The following is a 19,253-nucleotide window of genomic DNA, read 5'->3' as shown; positions in this document are numbered from 1 at the left end:
AATCTACACGACAGCTAGTTTTTTTTAAAAAAAGAAATAGTTTCTGTCCTGTTTCTGTAACTTTTCAGTGCTTATTCACCCTTGATTGGCCTTGAGTTAGAGCTGGTTCACCCTTATTTGTTCATCATTCTTTTTGACTGTATTATAGTTTGCAAGTGTGAATCAGTTATCCTAAATTAATCACTGTAGAATGTTCATATCAGATGTGAATTCAAATAGAGCCCTTCCCATAGTCACCTCAGATCCCGAAAGTGACCAAATACCATTAGAGCGGTATTTGTTGGGGGTTTAATAGATTGGGGGACTGCTCAGATCCTCAGACCCAAGTCACAAAGTGAGTTCTCCTTTCTGCAGGGCACTTTGCCAACTCTGCAAGAGCTCTTGTGTATAGATTCATTCAGTTCTGTTTGTGCTGATTTCAAGAATTCACTCTTCATCATGAAGCCCCATTCATGATGTCATTATCTTCCACTGCTTCCATTGTCAAATGACTAAAGAAGAAAGGGCTCATAATGGGGCACTCACAGTCTTCATCAAGGCATTTGTTCGGACTTCCTGGTTCTGTTGTTTTCTCTGTAGACAAAGATGAGCCACATCTTTCTGAATACAACAAGGGTTCTACTGTCCGTTGCCCAAATGGAGGCTGCATCAGCCACCTGCAGGTGTGTGATTTTGACAGTGATTGCTCCACCAAGGAAGGTGATAGATCTGTCTGTGGTGAGTGTAAATCTATTCCTTCTCCCAACTGTTTCTTTCAGGAGGTTTCTATCTATCAGCTTAGTTGTGTGACATTTTCAAATTCATTCCCTCCTGCCTTTCTAGTCCCCAAAAGCAGCAAGGGAAGACAGGTGGGACCAGCACCGCCTACAGGGCCTTTAGCTGAATCCCTCCTCTGTATAGAACCCCCTCCCCACCAAGAAGTCACCCCATGTCTCATTCTGCTCTGGGTCCTAGCTGCCCCCTCTTTTCTTGCTAGTACCCCCAGCTGCTTCCCAGGTAGGTAGTTGCCAGCTGGAGCACAGGCTGCAGCAATCAAGACCTTTCAACTGTACATCTTTTTTATGTGATGTTACTGTGGTTTTTTATGAAACTTTGTATTTAACCTTCTTGTTTTTATTGTAATATGTCTCGGGGACCTTGCATAAGAACAGATGGTAGAATATAAATACAAAAATAAATAATTACATAAAAATAAACTTGGTTTTAGCAACGAAGGCTAAATTACAGGGCATGAAATGGTGACCAAAAGTAATGTCTTGGTAGAAATGTAGACTTTGCATAATGAAATGAGACCACAAGTAATGTCTTGGTAGAAATGTAGACTTTGCATAATTTTGTTTCCTGGCCAAACTCAACAAGAGAAAGACTAGTTCATTCATAACACTCATTCTCTTTTTTTCCCATAGTAAGTTTTTTGTTCCCCACCCCAACTCTTCTTCACAGAAAATTTCCCAGAGGGAGCACACTGCTCTTTTGAGGAAGGGGCCTGTGGCTGGACATTGGAGGGCAACATGAATTGTTCCTGGTCGATTAAGAGCTTTTCAAAGATGCATAAAGATCCAAATGGAGGCTCTGCCTTGCAGGCTACCGAAGGTATGCTCCACCTTTCCCATTCTTCAGTTTGGCCTGACATACAGAACTGTTCTAAAGAAGCAGAGACAGAGAATGTGTGAGTGACATATGGTTCCAGTCTCTATATTTCTAGGTCACATCAAAGAATTTGGGATAGGAGATATACATATCTCTACCCTCCTACCCCTCGCATGAAAGCTGAAACAGGCAGGAGAGGAAGTCTGGGTCATATATGTTCTCTGTCACCAGTCCCTTTGAAGTAGCCTATAGCTTTTTGGCAAAATTATTTCAAGAAGTCTGGAGTATTTCTGTCAAATACTTTCTGAAACCTGAGTTAGTCCAATGGTGTAAAGTGGTAGTGTTCAAAGTTGGAGTTTTAGTCATATTGGATTATGTTCCATACCAAAGAATCAAACAAGGTGGGGTCCTGTGAGAAATCCTGGCTGGACTCAGCATTTCTTCTTGCCCAAAACAGTTGGTGCAGGATGGACATAATGGTTGGAGAATTGGGGGGGGATGTTGAAATGTACCAGCAGAGGGGTTTAAATCCCACTTTCTGTGTTGTGTTGCCAGCCTTGAATCTAAGCAACAGAGCACCTTGGTAGTGGCTGAGAGCGGGGTGGGGGGATGTTTTGGTGCTGGTGACACAGCGGGGATTTAACATTGCCGGTACAGCAGCCAAGAGGGGAATCCCTTTTCTCCCAGTACTGTCCAATAGTACTGTCCAATACAGTTCAGCCTATGTCGGTCAGAAATGAAGCCCCCAAGGCATTTATTTAAAATATTTATACCCAGCTGTTTCTATTAGGAGGCAGCTTACAGAATTCCAATAAAACAGTAGAAACCAGCGGCACAGAAACGTATGTCAAAGTAATATTTATCTGTATACCTTGAAGTTCCCAGAATATTCAGGAAGCCTCACAGCCAGCAAAGTGTGAAACCCCTCAAGTATGGGGAAGAGAGTTCCATCCACAGGCTTTCTGTACCACGTAACATTAGGGTGATATTAAGTAAGGAACTGTTATGCTGAATCCTACAGCTAATTTAGCTTCATAGTGTTTCACAAGAAGTGATCAGGAGGACACCTTGCAGAAAAGGTGCCAACTATTGAACACATGGGTACTGTTGTCATGTTCTGGCATTTGGACTAGTAGTGGCACATGTAACCTCTCTGTGGTGTTTGGTCACCAAGCTCACTGAATGAGTGGACCTGCCAGTCACTGGACTGCTTTAATAGCCTGTGAGAACCTCCAGTATCATTCAGAGATTATATGTTGTGAAGAAATGCCCTGCACCCCAGAAGCCTCATCAAATAGGTCTGTATTTTATCTATGTTCAGAGGTTACTGAGTGCTGCTCCTCCATCCCTTATGTTAACAGGACTCAAAAGGAAGACTGAGGGGGAAAGGGGAATGAGTCAGCTCTTTAGAAATGCTGATCACCTCCCCCCAAGAAAGAACAAAGAGATGAAAGACAAGATATTTGCTGTTAGGGAGGAGAAAGAACCAGTGGGCTATAAAGACCCCAGACCACACACAAGGGGTTCTAACTTTGCTTTCTCAGCCAGTTCAGACTTCAGTTTTTGTTTCAATGGCAACAATGTTCATGCACATCTGGACAAAGGAAGGATGCTCCATCCATGAACCAGAGGGATGGACCCTTTCAGAATGCTCATAACTTCGAACGCAACTCCGAGGGCAGTGGGGCTTCTTCCAGGATCAGATGAACATGCCTATTATATTAGGTGCTGTGGATCACAGGCAGGACAGTGCTGCTGCAGTTGTCTTGTTTGTAGGCTTCCTAGAGGCACCTGGTTGGCCACTATGTTGGACAGACTGCTGGATTTGATGGACCTTGGTCTGATCCAGCATGGCCTTTCTTATGTTCTCAACTTCAAGAATTAACAACCTATCCTTAACTTTAACATCTCTCCCCCCACCCCCACCCCAATCAAATCACATATGACTTATGGCAACTCCTGGGAGGCTTTTCCAGGCAAGAGATATTCAGAGGCAGTTTACCATTGCCTCCCTCTGCGTCACAACCTTAGTATTCCTTGAAGGTCTCCCATCCAAATACTTGCCAGGGTTGACCCTGCTTAGCTTCTGAGATCTGAAAAGATCAGGCTTGCCTTGGCTATCCAGGTCAGGGATAAGTAAAGAATAGGCTCAGAGGAACTGTGGTTATTCATATTTTCTTTAGAATCCTGGCTCAGATGTGCTGTGCATTCCTAGCAATCTGGACGTATTTTGTATGATCTCTGGAATTATTTCACACCCAGTTTGGACACCCTTACCCAGAAGAGAAAAAAAACAGGGGGAGAGGGCTGAAATTAGTCCCACCATTCCCTGGGTGCATTTGTGCATCTATCAATCACCACAGAGGCTAGAGTGAGGAGGCAAATGGGAGATGCAGTTGCAGAGCGAACCCTTTTAATGGCTACACTGTAAAAGGGTGCTGAAATACTAGCTCTTTAGCAAGAGATGCTCTCTTGAAGGTCTAGGAAATGACAGCAACCCAGAGAGAATGAAAAGGGGTAGCAAAGAAAGAAGGAGAGCCAGGCTGGATGGAGGATCCAGGAAGGCTGCATAGCTTTTTCTCTTCTGAGTGACAGGAACAGAGCTTGTGAGAGCCATTATGCCACACACATCAACTGTGTAATTAGTCTAATCAACATGCTAGGTCCCTCATGAAGTGAGAACCTTTTAGAATCTACTCTGCCTCTCGCACAACTTTTAGTAAATTCTGGGTCAATTTTTCTGCGAGTTCAGCCAAAGTACATCCTCAGATCCACTACAAAAATCCAATTAAAACTTCTTTTTTTCAGGTCACATGCTGTATCTGCATGCAGACAGTGATCACACAGATGTTGCTGCCAGAGCGTATAGTGCCAGTCTGCCAGCAAGTCTTGCCAGTGGAGCCTACCAGGTACATTCGCCCTCTTATCCATATGTAACTGATCCTCATTGCATGGAGATGTATGAAATCTATTTCTTATTTATTTATTAAAATGTACATTCTATCTCTTCAGGCTATAACCATTCCTGTTTCAAGCAACCCTTTTAAGTTATGTAGAAAATTAAATAGAATCACATAAGAAATCTTTGTAAGGTTAGAGTTGACATGGAGGTCAATATTATCTTTGATGCGAGAAGGTTTTGTTGTGCCCTATCAATGAGTCTGATGTTGCTTAATTTGGAAGAAAAAGCACTCTATGAATAATTGAATATTATTGCTGCTACTTCTACTGTACAACACATAGCATCAGATGCATGTTAGATGCCGTGAGATTATTTTCCTATTCAATCTAGTGCAAGAGACCTGCTGTGCTATTTATGTGCCCCAATCTCATTATCATACTGTACAGGTGCAGAAATTGGTAGTGGATAAAGAATACAGCTTCTCACTCTGAGGAGGAGGGCATCTTGCAATGGTTGATTCCTACCAATTGCTTGGGGAGGCAGGAACAATTTAGAAACATAGAAGCACAGAGCTGGAAGGGACCTTAAGGGTCATCTAGTCCAACCCACTGCAAAACGCAGGAAAATCACAATTACTTCCTCCCTCCCCCAGTAGTAAGTGCTCCATCAAACAGAATATCTTCCTACAAAGTACAGCCAGGTTTGGGACTCTGGAGGTGGATATGTTCGCCTCATCAACCAGTTATCAAATACCAAGATTCTTCTGCAGATACCATCACCTTCTGTCAGAAAGAGCGGATGCTCTAACCTCTCCTTGGCCCAAGAGCCTACTGTATGCCTGCCCACCCCACCCGGTGATCCTGAAAGCTCTACAGAAGAGGAGTCAGAGGTGATTTTTGTAACTTCAGATTGGCCTTGCATACCAAGTTTACTTCCTTAGTGGAACTCTTGGTAAAGGTAAAGGAATATTCTAGTGAGTCTGGACATGATGCAACAGGGCCCAGTATGACACCCAGATCCTGAGTGGCTCCATCTGACTGTGTGGCTCTTGAGAAGACCTCTGTTCCTCAGTGGTCTCAGATACCACCATGGCCTCCAGGAAGGCCTCAACAAGGCACATCTACAATATCACATGGAAAGCCTTTGCAAGGTCATGCCAATGCAAGTATGTCAACCCCCTCAACCCTGGCCTGGGCCATCTGTTGGCCTTCCTTCAAGAGGGCATTCATTAAAAGGTAAAAGCATCCACCCTTTGTCGCCAGTTAGCAGTTATTGTCACAAACGTATGTAGATGGTGTCCCTATATAAAGACATCCTCATATTGTCTGCTTCCTCAAAGGGGTCATGCAGATCAGCCCTCCTATAGTCCACAGATTCCCTTCATGGAGACTGCATATAGTCCTTTTGAGTCTAACTAAACTTCCCTTCAACAAGACAATACAAGAGTCACTGGAAAAGACAATCATGCTAGGAAAAATCATGCTTGAAGGCAGCAAGAAAAGAGGAAGAATCAACAAGAAATGGATTGACTCTATAAAGGAAGCCACAGCCCTCAGTTTACGAGACCTGAGCAAGACTGTAAAAGATAGGACATTTTGGAAGACATTAATTCATAGGGTCACCATGAGTCGGAAGTGACTTGACGGCACTTAACATACACACAAACCTTACTTTGATCTCCTGAGGAATGTTTCTCTTAAATGGCTGCATATGAAAACTCTGTTCCTCATAATGGTAACTTTGGCTAGAAGAGTGTTGGAACTGGGAGCCTTGTTGGCTGGAAAGGGCTTATGTGTCTTCCATAAGGACAAGGTGGTGGTCAGGCCAGATCCCACCTTCATTCCCAAGGTGAATTCAGCCTTTTACTGGAGTCAAGAGAGCCATCTCCCATCCTTCTGTCTGCATTCCAGCCACCCCAAGGTGAGAGAGTGGCACTCCTTAGATCTCGGGAGAGTCCTCAAAATCTACCTCTGGCATACTGAGTCCATCAAGAAGATGGACTTTCTTTTCATTTCTTTAACAGCCCCTAATAAAGGGAAGAAGATATCCAGATCATCTATCAGCTACACAATTTGCCCGTGCATCGCTCATGCCTACAAGGTAAGTAACATCTCAGTTCCAGCAGGGATCATGGCCCACTCTGAGTAATGCAGACACAAATACAGCTTTTGACTATCAGGCCTCAGTGGAAGACATATGCAAGGTGGCCACATAGTCTTCGATATCGACCTTTGTTAGGCACTACAAACGTAACTCCTTCTGTTCGGCCGATGCTGCATTTCGATGTGGAGTAGTGCAGCATGTGGTTGAAGATCATTAATTTCCACCCGTCACTTGGGACACTGCTGTTGGAAGTCCCATTCCAACATGCCCTTCTCCTTAGAGTGAGAACGGAACCTTGGATACTTACCGTGAGGATTCCTTCTGCTCTGAAGTTAGGAGGCCATCTTGTCCCACCAACCCCTGCTCATATTGCTCCTCTGGTTATTACACATTTGCTTCTAACCATGACTTACCTGTTTTGATCGATATTTCTTCTTGGTTCTGTTCCTTCCTGTTATTGGTTTCATTAGCTTGTGAAGTAACCAAACTGAAACTGAGCAACTCCCACCCAGGAGACAGGAAGTTGAAGAAATTGTTCCTGCCTCCCTGAGCAATTTGTGGGAATCACCCATTCCAAGATGCCCTCCTAATCTCAGCATAGAAGGAATCCTCACAATAAATGTCTCAGGTTCCATTCTCAAGAAATCAAGTAGTCTAGTCCGGAAGAAGAGGATCAAATTATATGAAATAAGCAAGTATGTACATTTGTTAAATCTGTATAGCTGCCAGAATGGAGCCTGGTGCAGAATTTAGCATTGGTGAGAGGTAGAATAGACTGATCTGATATGAAATGGAGAAGGAAAAGATTCTTGGAAGAGATTCTGTTCTGACTGAAGGTGATTTCACTTGCACAAGTAGAAACCATGATCTCATTTCAGGGGTTCTTCATGAGGGTGGTTGGAGAGGATCCACTGATTCTTTTTTCCTAATAGTAGTACTTATGTTCAGACTGCCATTCAACCAGTAGGCATATCATACTGTACTGTTTATCTGTGTCTAACAAGTCAGGCAATTCACTATGTATCCTGGCTGGGGGGAAAGACGAAATGACTCTAGCTATTTACAGAATATTTTGGTGCAAGCACAATTACAATACAAAGCATTAATTTGTTAGCTGCGGTGGAACGATGTCCTATTTCTTCCACCTGGAGCTCCTGATTTTGTCCCCAGTTTTCTACAATGTGGAGTGATGCCGCCTTCAGTCTGGATAGCAAACTATTTACTGACTGTTAGCATTATTGTATTTCGAATAATTTTCTAAAATCAGAAGGCACAGACTTAATTCATATACACAAAATCACCCATGTAGCCCAGTCCCATGGCCTTTATCACAAGGAAGATGTAATGTATCAGCCGATACAGCTCTCTGGAGCTGATATGTGTGATCATGGGAACACATTTTCTATCTCCATTTTTCATGCAAATTGCAATCTCAAAGCTATAGAAATCTTGCCAACTCGTCCATTACGTGTCCCATGTAGGGGTGGCCTCTTTAGAGATTATACACTGAAGCCTACAGTTTTCAAACCTGGTTCATATATTGAAAAAGTTCTCATTCACAACTGTTTTCTGGCACTTTATTTCTCTGTCACCTTCCATGTTAGGTTCAATTCTCGGTGTACGTTTTTGGCCGCTATAATGGCACCATCTCACTGTCTGCTCCAGAAGAGGCAGGTGCTTTTAATGCCTCACCACTGGTGTGGGAAAGGAAAGGGAGCTGGAGTGATCACTGGTTTCTCATAACTGCAAAAATGCCAGCGCTTGAGAAGGGGTAAGCACAACAACATCAGCAATATATTATTATAATGATAATAAGCTCCATCAATGTGTCTTATGCTTTACAGAGGAGGACAATCCAGTCCAATTCATTACCATGGTATGTGTAAATTATACATGTCAGTGTAAACATGGTCCATTTTCCAGTCCATACCCATGGTCCATACCCATGCTAAAATATTCAAACTACTTTATTCAAAGGAAACCTCTGCCCTTGCACCATCTCTCACTTCTAAGAGCTGTTGGCTTTGATTTTATGTCCAGTGTAAAGAAACTCTCAGACCTAGACACTGATGCACACTACAATACTAAGGGACCTGTAACTAAGGCTCAAACTAAATGTTATGATGTTTAATTAGTCCAGACCCAACTTACATTCCCAAGAGTCACACAAGAGCTATGGGGAATTGCCTTTTAAAGAGCCGCCCACATGGGACTGTTAATGCTAAGGACCACTGGGGGGGGGGGTTCCTGCCTTCCCTCCTATGCCTTTTTCCCAAGCCAAAAGGGCCCTAGGGGTGTTATTTGCCTAATTTCAGAGCTGTATATGCAGTATGCCATGATCCAACTGTTTAAGCGTCATAATGTCTGGTTTGAACCTTACTGGTAAGGCACTGCTGCAAACTTGAAAAGAACACAGAGATCTAATGTGATCGATTCTGCTTGTGACTAAACAACGATTAATCACTAGTTAACAATCTGATGACCAGACGCTGTGTGTGGAGAGTCTTCTGTCTGGATTACCTATTATATTCTAATTAAAACAACTGGATTAGATGCAGTCCTGCCTCTTCTGCCCATAGACACACATTATGGAGACACCGGATGGATCCAGGGTTCCCATGCTGTGTAACAGTCATGTGTGAGTTGCAAGTTCTCCTCAATTCCCATTTACTTGGTGCCCAATTCAGATGGCAACTCATGGAGAAGAGGCTGCAGCCTTCCCCCCCATTTTCCAAACTTGAAACAGTCCTGGGGGTGATATTTTGCCTGCTGGGGAAACCCACAAGCATACCCACAGGTTTCCTCGATGGGCCAAATAGTACACAACCAGGACCCTTGCAGGTGGTTTGTATGTGGGGGGGAGCTGAAGCCCCTGATCCACATATGCCACAGTCACAATCTGAATGGAGCAATGCAAAACCTTGTCATCTGTGTATACCAAGGTGAATCTCAGTAGGAATACCCCAAAACAGAATTTTGAAATGAGGGAGAGAGGGAGGGAGAGGGAGGGAGAGATTGTAAATGCAAACAAATAACTTTATGGTATACAAAATAAAAAAAATGTAAAGCCCCTACTGTGGGGGTGGGGAACCTTTTTCTTGCCAAGGGCCATTTGCGCATTTATAACATCATTCGGGGGCCATTCCAGGCGTAGATCTCCCGTGGGGGGGAGAGGCTAGGGCTGCCAGGTCTCCAGCCACCACCTGGAGATTGGCAACCCTAGGAGAGGCTATGCAGAGGAGGGAGAGAGGGAAGGAAGGAAGGCTAGGAAGGAAAGCTAGGGTTGCCAGGTCTCCAGGGAGGGAGGGAGGGAGGGAGGGAAGGGAAAGGAAAGGAAAAAGAGGAAGGCTAGGAAGGAAAGCTAGGGTTGCCAGGTCTCCAGGGAGGGAGGGAGGGAGGAAAGGAAGTGAGGAAGTAAGGAAGGAAGGGAAGGGAAGGGAAGGGAAGGAAAGGAAAGGAAGGGAAAGGAAAAGAAAAGAAAAGAAAAAAGAAAAGAAGGAAGGTTAGGAAGGAAAGCTAGGGTTGCCAGGTCACCAGGGAGGGAGGGAGGGAGGGAGGGAGGGAGGGAGGGAAGGAAGGGAAAGGAAAAGAAGGAAGGCTAGGAAGGAAAGCTAGGTTTGCCAGGAAGGAAGGCAGGCAGGCAGGCAGGCAGGCAGGCTGGCTGGCTGGCTAGCTAGGAAAGAAAGCTAGGGTTGCCAGGACTCCAGGGAGGGAGGGAAGGAAGGGAAAGGAAAAGAAGGAAGGCTAGGAAGGAAAGCTAGGGTTGCGAAGGAAGGAAGGAAGGAAGGAAGGAAGGAAGGAAGGAAGGAAGGAAGGAAGGAAGGAAGGAAGGAAGGAAGGAAAGGAGGCTAGGAAGGAAAGCCAGGGTTGCCAGGTCTCCAGGCCTTGCCGCTAATCAGTTGTTTTTTCTAAGCAGCTGTTTGGCGCAAGGCAGGAGGACGGGGCGCTGCTCGCAGCCTCTTTTACCGTCGTTGCTTCCCTTGTTTCAGTGCTCATCTGGGGGTGCTTTTTTTCTCCAGTGCCCCAGTTGCTCATGATGTCATCACACCGGATGCTCTCCCTCCCTTCCCCTGCCTGCTTCCACCCGCCCACACCTGAGAGTGAGCGGGCAACACGAGCAATCACCAGTAGATTGCCCACCTTAAGCTGGCACTAGGGAACCCTAGCTGGCAACCCTGCTATCCCTACAGAAATCATAAGATTTCACCATTACCATTAAATAGATGTTATGGTGCTGAGAGGATAACCAAGATGATTAAGGAGTTGGAGCACCTTTCTCATGAAGAAGGCTAAAGAGACTGGGACTTTTCAGTTTAGAAAAAAAAATCTAAGGGGATCGTGTTAGATGTGATAAAATTATGCATGGGTAGAAAAATATTTTTTCCTTTTCTCCCTTAATACTAGAGGTTGATGGGCAATATGTTCAGGATGTACAAGAGGAATTACTTCTTTACTCAACAAGTAATTAAATTGTGGATTTCACTGTCAGTGGACACAGTGATGGCCAGTTTACTATAAAAGGGATTCTATAAAACCTTAAAAGTTTACTATAAAAGGGACAGATTAATGGAGGATAGGTCTAACGATGGCTACTGGCCATGATGGCCTCCATGTGCTGAGGCAATATTTGAAAACCTGCACTAGAAGACCACATCATGGGAAGGCTTTGGCCTATGTGCCCTATTCGTTGGTCCTCCAGGACAGCTGGTTGGCTCCTGTTTGAAGCAGGAAGCTGGACTAGATGGACCACTGATCTGATGTAGCTGGGCACTTTGTAGGTTTTCACTGGCACAGGCAGTCCTGGTATGCCAGGTGCTTTTAATATGCTCTAGATGTACTACATATTTAAGCATCTGTTTATGGTTCTACATCAAGACAATTCAGCTTGTGTTCATTAAGACGGAAACCTTCAGGAGCCTATTTTCAGCCACCCTTAATTAGCAGTATATGGAAAGTTTTCTTAATTCATTGCTTTATTTTAAGAGTACCGCTGCTGCCAGTGTTGTTATCTAGCACCAGCCTGCTGTCAGTGATGATAGTGCTACTTACCTAAATGGCTGTAAACAACTTAGAGTGGTATGTTAAGCCTTTTCCTAGGATGATTGTGGAGTAATGAGTAGGACTGTCTTGATGGGGAAATAAGGGTTCTGTGAATTTGTTATGGCTATATATTCAAATACATTTCCTGCAGCCTAATTTAATAATCAGTTCTTCCCTATGGAACCTGATAAATTTGACAGCGTATGGAACACAATTATAGTTTATTTTCAGTTTCCCCGTGTGAGTTGCTTGTCATTATGCAACATTTGGATAATCTAAAAGAAAATCTGATTCATTCTACAACTTCTGATGTGTTGGTTTTATTTCAACATATTCTTCTCTCTTTGTATGTCTCCTCCAAACAAATGTTATGTGATGAAGGTTTCAGCTGCAGTTCTTGGCCACCTGGGGCTGGAATTCACATGCTGACATTGCCGTGGACAACATAACCTTTGGTCTAGACTGCTTCCCTGATGGTAAGTTATTTATAATCATTGGAGTTTCGACTAGGTAGCCATTGTGCCAATTTATTCATTCATTTGTATTGCACCACTTCTATCCCATCAACAATGATTCAAGGCAGCTTACAAAACAAGTAATCACCAGGAGTATATTATGAATGGAAAAACAAGCGTAAGCATCATCAACTACACACTAAAAGCAACTATATGGTGCTCTCTCTCTGACTACGGAGACTAGAGTGATTCATTCACCCACTATCAAAATCCCAACAGCCCTGGAAAGCCATTGGAATCGGGCCTCCTTGGGAATCAGACTGACCTCAAGAGTGTTGGGAATTCTGAGTTGATTTAAGAACTTAAATGATCTGGAAATATATGAGTGAATAGAAAACTATATATTGTTTAAGAAATATTATGAATAAATTAAATGAATTTAGAAACTTATGACAGTGAACATATTAAATTAACAATTTATGCATGGTGGATATCCTGTAAAAATCTAAACATAAATAACTATGGTCAAATAAATGAAGATCTAATATTATAATCTTATTAGAAATGATAAGGGTGAATTATTAAGTTGTCTCTCCTCTCTGCTTCATAATTTCATAATTTATGCTGCCAAAGAAGGATGTTGGAAGAGAATAGCAATATTTTGAGCAAGAACTAATATATTTGACGTAAAATAGATTATGCAAGATTTTGTAAGATTAAGCTAGAATGAACTCTGACCAAGATGTAACAGTCTGTGTTGTGTTTGTATGGTGTGTATGTGTTAGATGTCTAATGTTTGTGATTTCTAAGTATAAAATTTTTTAAAAATATTTTAAATAAAGAGGGTTGGTGCCACAGCTGAAGACCACCATGTTTGGGCTGTTGCAGATTGAATTATTCTGAGGGAGGGGGCAGAGCAGTTGAACTTCTAGAGAAGGAAGACAGCTGAAATCCAAAGAATAGTAGTGCATGTATGTACATATTAACAAATATTTTAAAGGCATCTTCAGCATCCCCCCAGAAAGAAAAATATCGTCTAAATAAAGACCAGCTCAGGTACCAAAAAACAGGGACACTTGTGTATTTATCTTTGACTATGCAGATCAAGATATACATGTTTCTTACAATAGTTGAGTTCATAACTCTCACTTGAATTCCTGTAACCTGGCATTGTTTTGCCTCTGAGTATAAGCCATTTCATTCATCATCTCATCCTTTTAATTAAATTAGATCTTGGAGAAGCCCAGCAGCTCTGCTTTGCTTTCAGTAATAAAATTACTTCTCTCTTTGCCAGGAGAAGTTTCAGATGTCACTGACAGATACAATTAATAGCCAGGCAAGGGAGGTTATACTGGGAGCTTTGCGGAAGGAAGGAAAGAAGGAAGCACAGCGAACAGGAAAGAGCAATTTGCTTCTTGGTTAAGAGGGAAATGCTAATTTCGTTATATGTTCCGGCTGTGCAATTCACCACTCTTGAGAATGTCCTATAGGAACTGTGAGACCCTGTGTTTGAAGGGATGAAGTTTAAAGATCAACAGACATAGCAGGGCCTGAATCATAGGCATTTGGATTGAGGGACAGACAATGAAATCACACTGGTACAGCATCATGCTAACAGAAGAAGTGTAGGTTTCTACACCCCACTTCCCTCTACCTTAAGGAGTCTCAAAGTGGCTTACAATCACATTCCCTTCTTCTCCTCACAACACACACCTTATAAGGCAGATGAGGCTGAGAGAGTTCTGAGAGAACTGTGACTAGCCCTACGAAATGGAGTTAGCAGCGAAATCAACTGTGGGGGGGGGTTAGTCCAATGCTCCCACGTTCCTTTGTAGTCAAAATACAGTAAAAAAAATTAAAAAGTAAAAGCAGGGAAATGATTGGCAGGAAGGGAGGGGAGGGGGAATGGGAGGGAAATGGGTAACAAAGTGGGTGTGGACAATGGAGGGGCAGAGAAATGAATATGGCATCCCAAACTCGTCCGCACCTCGGGGGAAGTTGTCTTGGAAACGGACTAAAGAGAAACATTGTCATGTAAGTGTTGGTTGAAAACACAGAGATTAAACGGTTGGAAAATGTATCCAGTACCAAATGGAGGCAAAAAGGTGCAGACACAAAAGGATTAAATGTTTCATTAAATGTTGCAAATAATTAGTGTGGGAACGGCCTTTGTTTCCCATTCTTTGTTTAGAATTCTGAGCCAGGACCTGCTGACTGAGCAGCATAGTGGCTGCTCTGGTTTTCCCTTAGCACTGCATTCAGCCTTGCCTGGGAACTAGTTTTCTAACTTGTTGCCGTCTTCCACACTCTGTCTTCATAACTTGCCATTGAAAATCATAGGATGTGCAGGTCTCCTGAGGGAATTTTTTGTGCCAGGCAAACAGCTGCTGATATCAGACTCTTAATTTACTGTTTTAATTGGTGTTAGAAGCACTTGGCAGGCACTGTGAACAGCTTCTGAATAAGGCACATATGGTAGACTGGAGGAGTCTTTTTGTAAGCCCATATGGCAGCTCTCTAGTTGTTGCCAAGCAGTGGTACTAAAAGTGGACAGGAGCTGCCTTGCCTTTCCTAAGTATAATTCGGCATTTGTGCTTTAGTTGGTCAGGGGTTCGCTTTCATGATATTGGTTAACTTGCTGTAGAATCTTTTAAATGGTTGGCAGATCTTTGCAGATAATTACAACCGTGCCTAAAGATTCTGTTTTTAACCAAGATTGCTATTTAAATATGGTGAATATTTTGGATGTTTCACCTCATTTCTATTTTTAAAAATATTGTTTATTGTTGGTTCTTGTAGGTTATCTGGGCTGTGTGACAGTGGTCTTGGTATTTTCTTTCCTGACACCAGCAGCTGTGGCAGGCATCTTCAGAGGAATAACACTTGAGTGTGACTCCTCTGAAGATGCCTGCCACAGCTGCTGGCGAAACGTCAGGAAAAAAAATACCAAGACCACAGTCACACAGCCCGGATAACCTACAAGAACCAATGAACTCTGACCTTGAAAGCCTTCGACAATATTGTTTATTGTTGTTGATGATGATGTTTAGTATATGAGAACAGCAAGAACAAGATTTTTGGTTTCTTATTTATTCATGTTGTGCAGAGAATTGTGCTAAGAGGTGCTGAGCTATCAATTCCCTCCACCCCCCCGTGCCATACAACAGCTGGGATTCAGTTGAACAGACCTGCTTTTGACAAAGCTCCTTCAGCTTGATGGATCCTGGCCTATCCAGACATAGCTTCTGTTAGTTTGTATGAAAGTGATGCAGTGACATTTCCCAGATACAGCACTGCTGAGGCTTCAGCAGATGGGGGTCAGCAGGCCTCCACAGTTCATGTACCAGCTCAGCCCATAGTGGTGGTGGGGGGACCAGCATAGGTGCAAACTATGGGGGGGCTGAGGGGCTCGAGCCGCCCTGAACTTGGCCGGGGGGCTAAGGGCCCACCCCCCGGGCGACCAGTGCCCACATGAGGGGCTCAGTTACAGTGTCAGCTGAAGCACAGTTCTGTCCTACCTTCCTGTTTTATCATATTACAATTTCCATGATACTTTGGGGGCATTGTTCATGTTTGCTGGTATGTATTTGTGTATTAAGAATTATTAAGACCAGCAAACATATCTACTTGGCTCCAGGTACCCCAACCATATCAAACAGTCCATTGTCTATAGCCAAGCCCTGTGCTAGAGTTGCATCTGCTCCAACCCCTCAGACAGAGATACTCCAGCCCCAGCCCCCCCCCCCAGGAAACTGGAAAGTCTACGCCCCTGGGGACCAGGGTGTTTGCCACCACATATTTTCATAGACTGCACAAAGTCTTCCTTTGGGGCCAAATTAGAATCCAAAGCTGCTGTCTGGATTCTTGGAACTAGGGTTGCCAACTCTTAGTTGGGAAATACCTGGAGATTTTGGGGGTAGAGCCTGGAGAAGCCTTGGTTTGGGGAGGCGAGGGACCTCAGCTGAGTATAATGCCATAGAGTCCACCATTCAAAGCAGCCATTTTCTCCCAGAGAACTGATCAGATTGTCTAGAGATCAATTGTAATAACTGGAGATCTCTAGGAGGGTGGCAACCTTATTTGGAACATGATGAAGTGGGATGGTAAAATGATCTTATTTCTATTTGGGGGTGGTGAAACAAGACTGGAGAAGTTGTAAATGTAGTGACTTGAGAGCTGGCCCAGCTGACTAAATTCAACATCCCCTTAGTAGAACAAGGTACCCACAGGATATGTTAAGCCCCAGTGGTGTGGGTAGGAAGTACTTCCAATATGGGCACTAGTCATGTATACTGCACTCAGTTTTCCTAGAGTGTTTGCTCTAGGGCAGGGGTCGCCAAACTCATTAGTCAAGAGAGCCAAATATCAACAGTACAAGAATTGAGATTTCTTTTGAGAGCCAAATTTTTTAAACTCAAACTATATAGGTAGGTACACTGTTTATTAACTTAATAAACTTTAATTAAAATTTAGCAGGAGTGGAAACCAGTAGAGCACCTACTGCACAGTGGGATGGTGAATGGCTGTGGGGAGAGTGTAAACCCCCCCCCGTTCCTTTTGAAAGAGGCACAATTAAGTGACATGACTCAAAATATATGAGATGTCATAGTGATTGTATTCTCCAAATTGAAATCATCTGAAACCTTCTGCCCCCCCACTTCCCCCTTGTGGAATACAATTGCTGGAGGTTTTGCTTTCAGCTTTTTTTAGCCTACTGATGGGAGACAAAGAGAAGCATGCAAAAGACATTCTTAAAGATACAAAGCTGGTTGTGCAGTCTTCTCTTCGAAGGGCCTCTGTAACTCAAGTTACAACTAAAGCAACTTCTCCAGTGGCATCAACATCTGTCACTGCTAAGATATTTCCAAAGTCTAAACCAGAAGTGACATTGACCTCTGTATTTGAATTGCTTACTAAGACTCATCAAGATGTTACAGAAATGAAGCAGGAGTTATCCCAGAACACAATTACTACATCTCAAAATTCGGCTGCAATTGCTTCTTTGCAGGATACAATCACATCGCTGTCAGGCAAGATAAGGTTGAAACCAAGCTTAAGAAAAATGCACAGGAAACCAAAGAAATTAAGAAGAAGGTGGATACCCTTGAGATGTCAATAGCAGCTTCAACTGACAGAGAACAAACACATTTAGACCAAATGGCGATGATGGAGCTTAAGATAAAAGAATCCTTGATACGCATTCGTGGTTTAAGAGAAAAAGTGGAAGACCGGGATCTACGTGGGTATCTGACAGTTCTTTTGGCTGATTTTTTACAAGAATCTGGAGAAGTGATTGAAGGAATGATTGTGACAGCATACAGGATAAACTCTGCATATGCAACCAGGAACAAAGTACCAAGGGATTGCCTGCTTCAACTGTTTTCAAGAAGTCACTGAGATTTGATACTTAATCAACACTTCAAGACACCGCTCAAAGTTGGAGAAGAGCCTTTGAGATTGATGAAGGAAATACCTGCAAGGTTACTGATGAAAAGGAAAGATTATAGGGAGATTGCTCAACGTTTGAGACTTAGTGGCATCCAGTTTAGATGGGAATTTCCGCACGGAATCTCTTTCATCTTTAAATCAAAGAGGTTCAAGTTCACAGATGTGGATAAGGCTGCACAGTTTCTACGTAGATATGATGCGGAATTGGTTAAACCTATTAAACCAACCAAACAAGATCAAACCAGAGAATTTACAGAGGAAGAAAAGGCATCTGAAGCATCAGGAGGTGGAGAATTACCTATAGATCCACCAGAGGACTCTCTAAGTGATGATCCTGAAGGCTGAACTAATTAACAAGGGGGGGGGAAGGGAGGCAGTGGGAAATAGGGATTTTTAATTTGTTTAGTGGAAGAATATGGGATCTAACCGAATTTTGATATGTTACAGGTTTTATCTTGGAATGTTAATGGATTGAATTCGCCTAACAAAAGAAGCAAAATATTTCACCAACTACAAAAGGTTAAAGCTAATGTTATTTGCTTACAGGAAACACACATACTTCCAAAAGATATATTTAGATTGAAACAAGCAAGGTTGGGTACACTTTTTACAGCATGTAATGAAAGCAGAAAAACTAATGGAATAGCTATGTTTGTACCTGCTTTGTTAGAACCGAAAGTTATCTATCAAGATATTGAGGGAAGAATTTTAATGGTGGAAATAATATGTGGCTTCCAGAAGATAATGCTTGTGGGTCTATATGCGCATAATGTAAACCAAAAAAATATTTTTTGACAAATTGTCAACATTGCTAGCTGAATATGCTACAGAGAAAATGATATGGATGGGGGATTTTAATGGTGTTATGGCACCTAAATTAGACAGATCAGGGGAAAAGAAAAAAGCATCCAATGAAGGAAAATTGCCAAGGGTTTTTAATGCTCTTACAGATCAATGGGATATGTTTGATGTCTGGAGATTGGCACATGGTAATAAGAAGGGTTATACTTTTTTTTCACAGAGACACCTTACATATTCCAGGATAGATATGTTATGGTTATCGAAGGGCTTAATAGAAAAATCAGAAGCTGCAGAGATCCTGCCAAGGGTTTTGTCAGACCACAATCCGATATTAGTTAAAATTAAATTGGGAGTTAGAGGATGTAAAATCTGGAGGATTAATGATTTTCTATTAAAAAATACTAAAATAGTTACCAAAATGAAGTTGCAGATTCAGAATTACTTTAAAGAAAATGCAGATAAGGGTACTCGTGAAGATATAGTTTGGGATGCTGGTAAAGCAGTAATTAGAGGATTATTGATTCAACAAAATACAAGATGGTATAGAGAAAGGGAGAAAAAGATAAAATATATACTAGATGAAATAAAACAAGGGGAACGTTGTTTAAGTAGAGTACAAGATAAAGCAGCCAAACAGGAACAGCAGGATAAGATCAGAAATTGCCAACAGCAATATGAATTCATAATTGCAGAAGAAATTGAAAGAAAAGTTATGTATAACAAACAAAGATTTTTTGAACATGCAAATAAACCGGGTAAAATGCTAGCATGGCAACTTAAGCAAAAAGACAAAAGAGTACCAATACTTCAAATTAAAAGGAAGGGTAAGGTAACAAGAATTAAAGAGGAGATATTAGAAACATTTGTTGAATTTTATACAAACTTATACAGGGAAAACGTAATCTCAGAGGTAG

General features: G+C 42.5%; 1 protein-coding gene across 1 annotated transcript in view; it reads left to right on the top strand.

The window, feature by feature from the left end:
- LTK (leukocyte receptor tyrosine kinase) overlaps positions 1-19,253 on the top strand; it is a 96,387-nt gene that overhangs the window by 19,345 nt on the left and 57,789 nt on the right. Inside the window, exons 6-10 of the mRNA XM_056851881.1 lie at positions 580-717; positions 1,444-1,593; positions 4,399-4,499; positions 8,200-8,366; positions 12,017-12,111. Of these exons, the coding sequence (XP_056707859.1) occupies positions 580-717; positions 1,444-1,593; positions 4,399-4,499; positions 8,200-8,366; positions 12,017-12,111 (651 nt within the window). The remainder of the gene's footprint in view (positions 1-579; positions 718-1,443; positions 1,594-4,398; positions 4,500-8,199; positions 8,367-12,016; positions 12,112-19,253) is intronic.

The sequence above is a fragment of the Euleptes europaea genome, chromosome 6 (genome assembly GCF_029931775.1).
Source record: "Euleptes europaea isolate rEulEur1 chromosome 6, rEulEur1.hap1, whole genome shotgun sequence".
In the NCBI taxonomy this organism is placed as follows: domain Eukaryota; kingdom Metazoa; phylum Chordata; class Lepidosauria; order Squamata; family Sphaerodactylidae; genus Euleptes; species Euleptes europaea.
The sequence above is the reverse complement of the archived record's forward strand: the minus strand, read 5'-3'. Positions and strand labels throughout refer to the sequence as shown.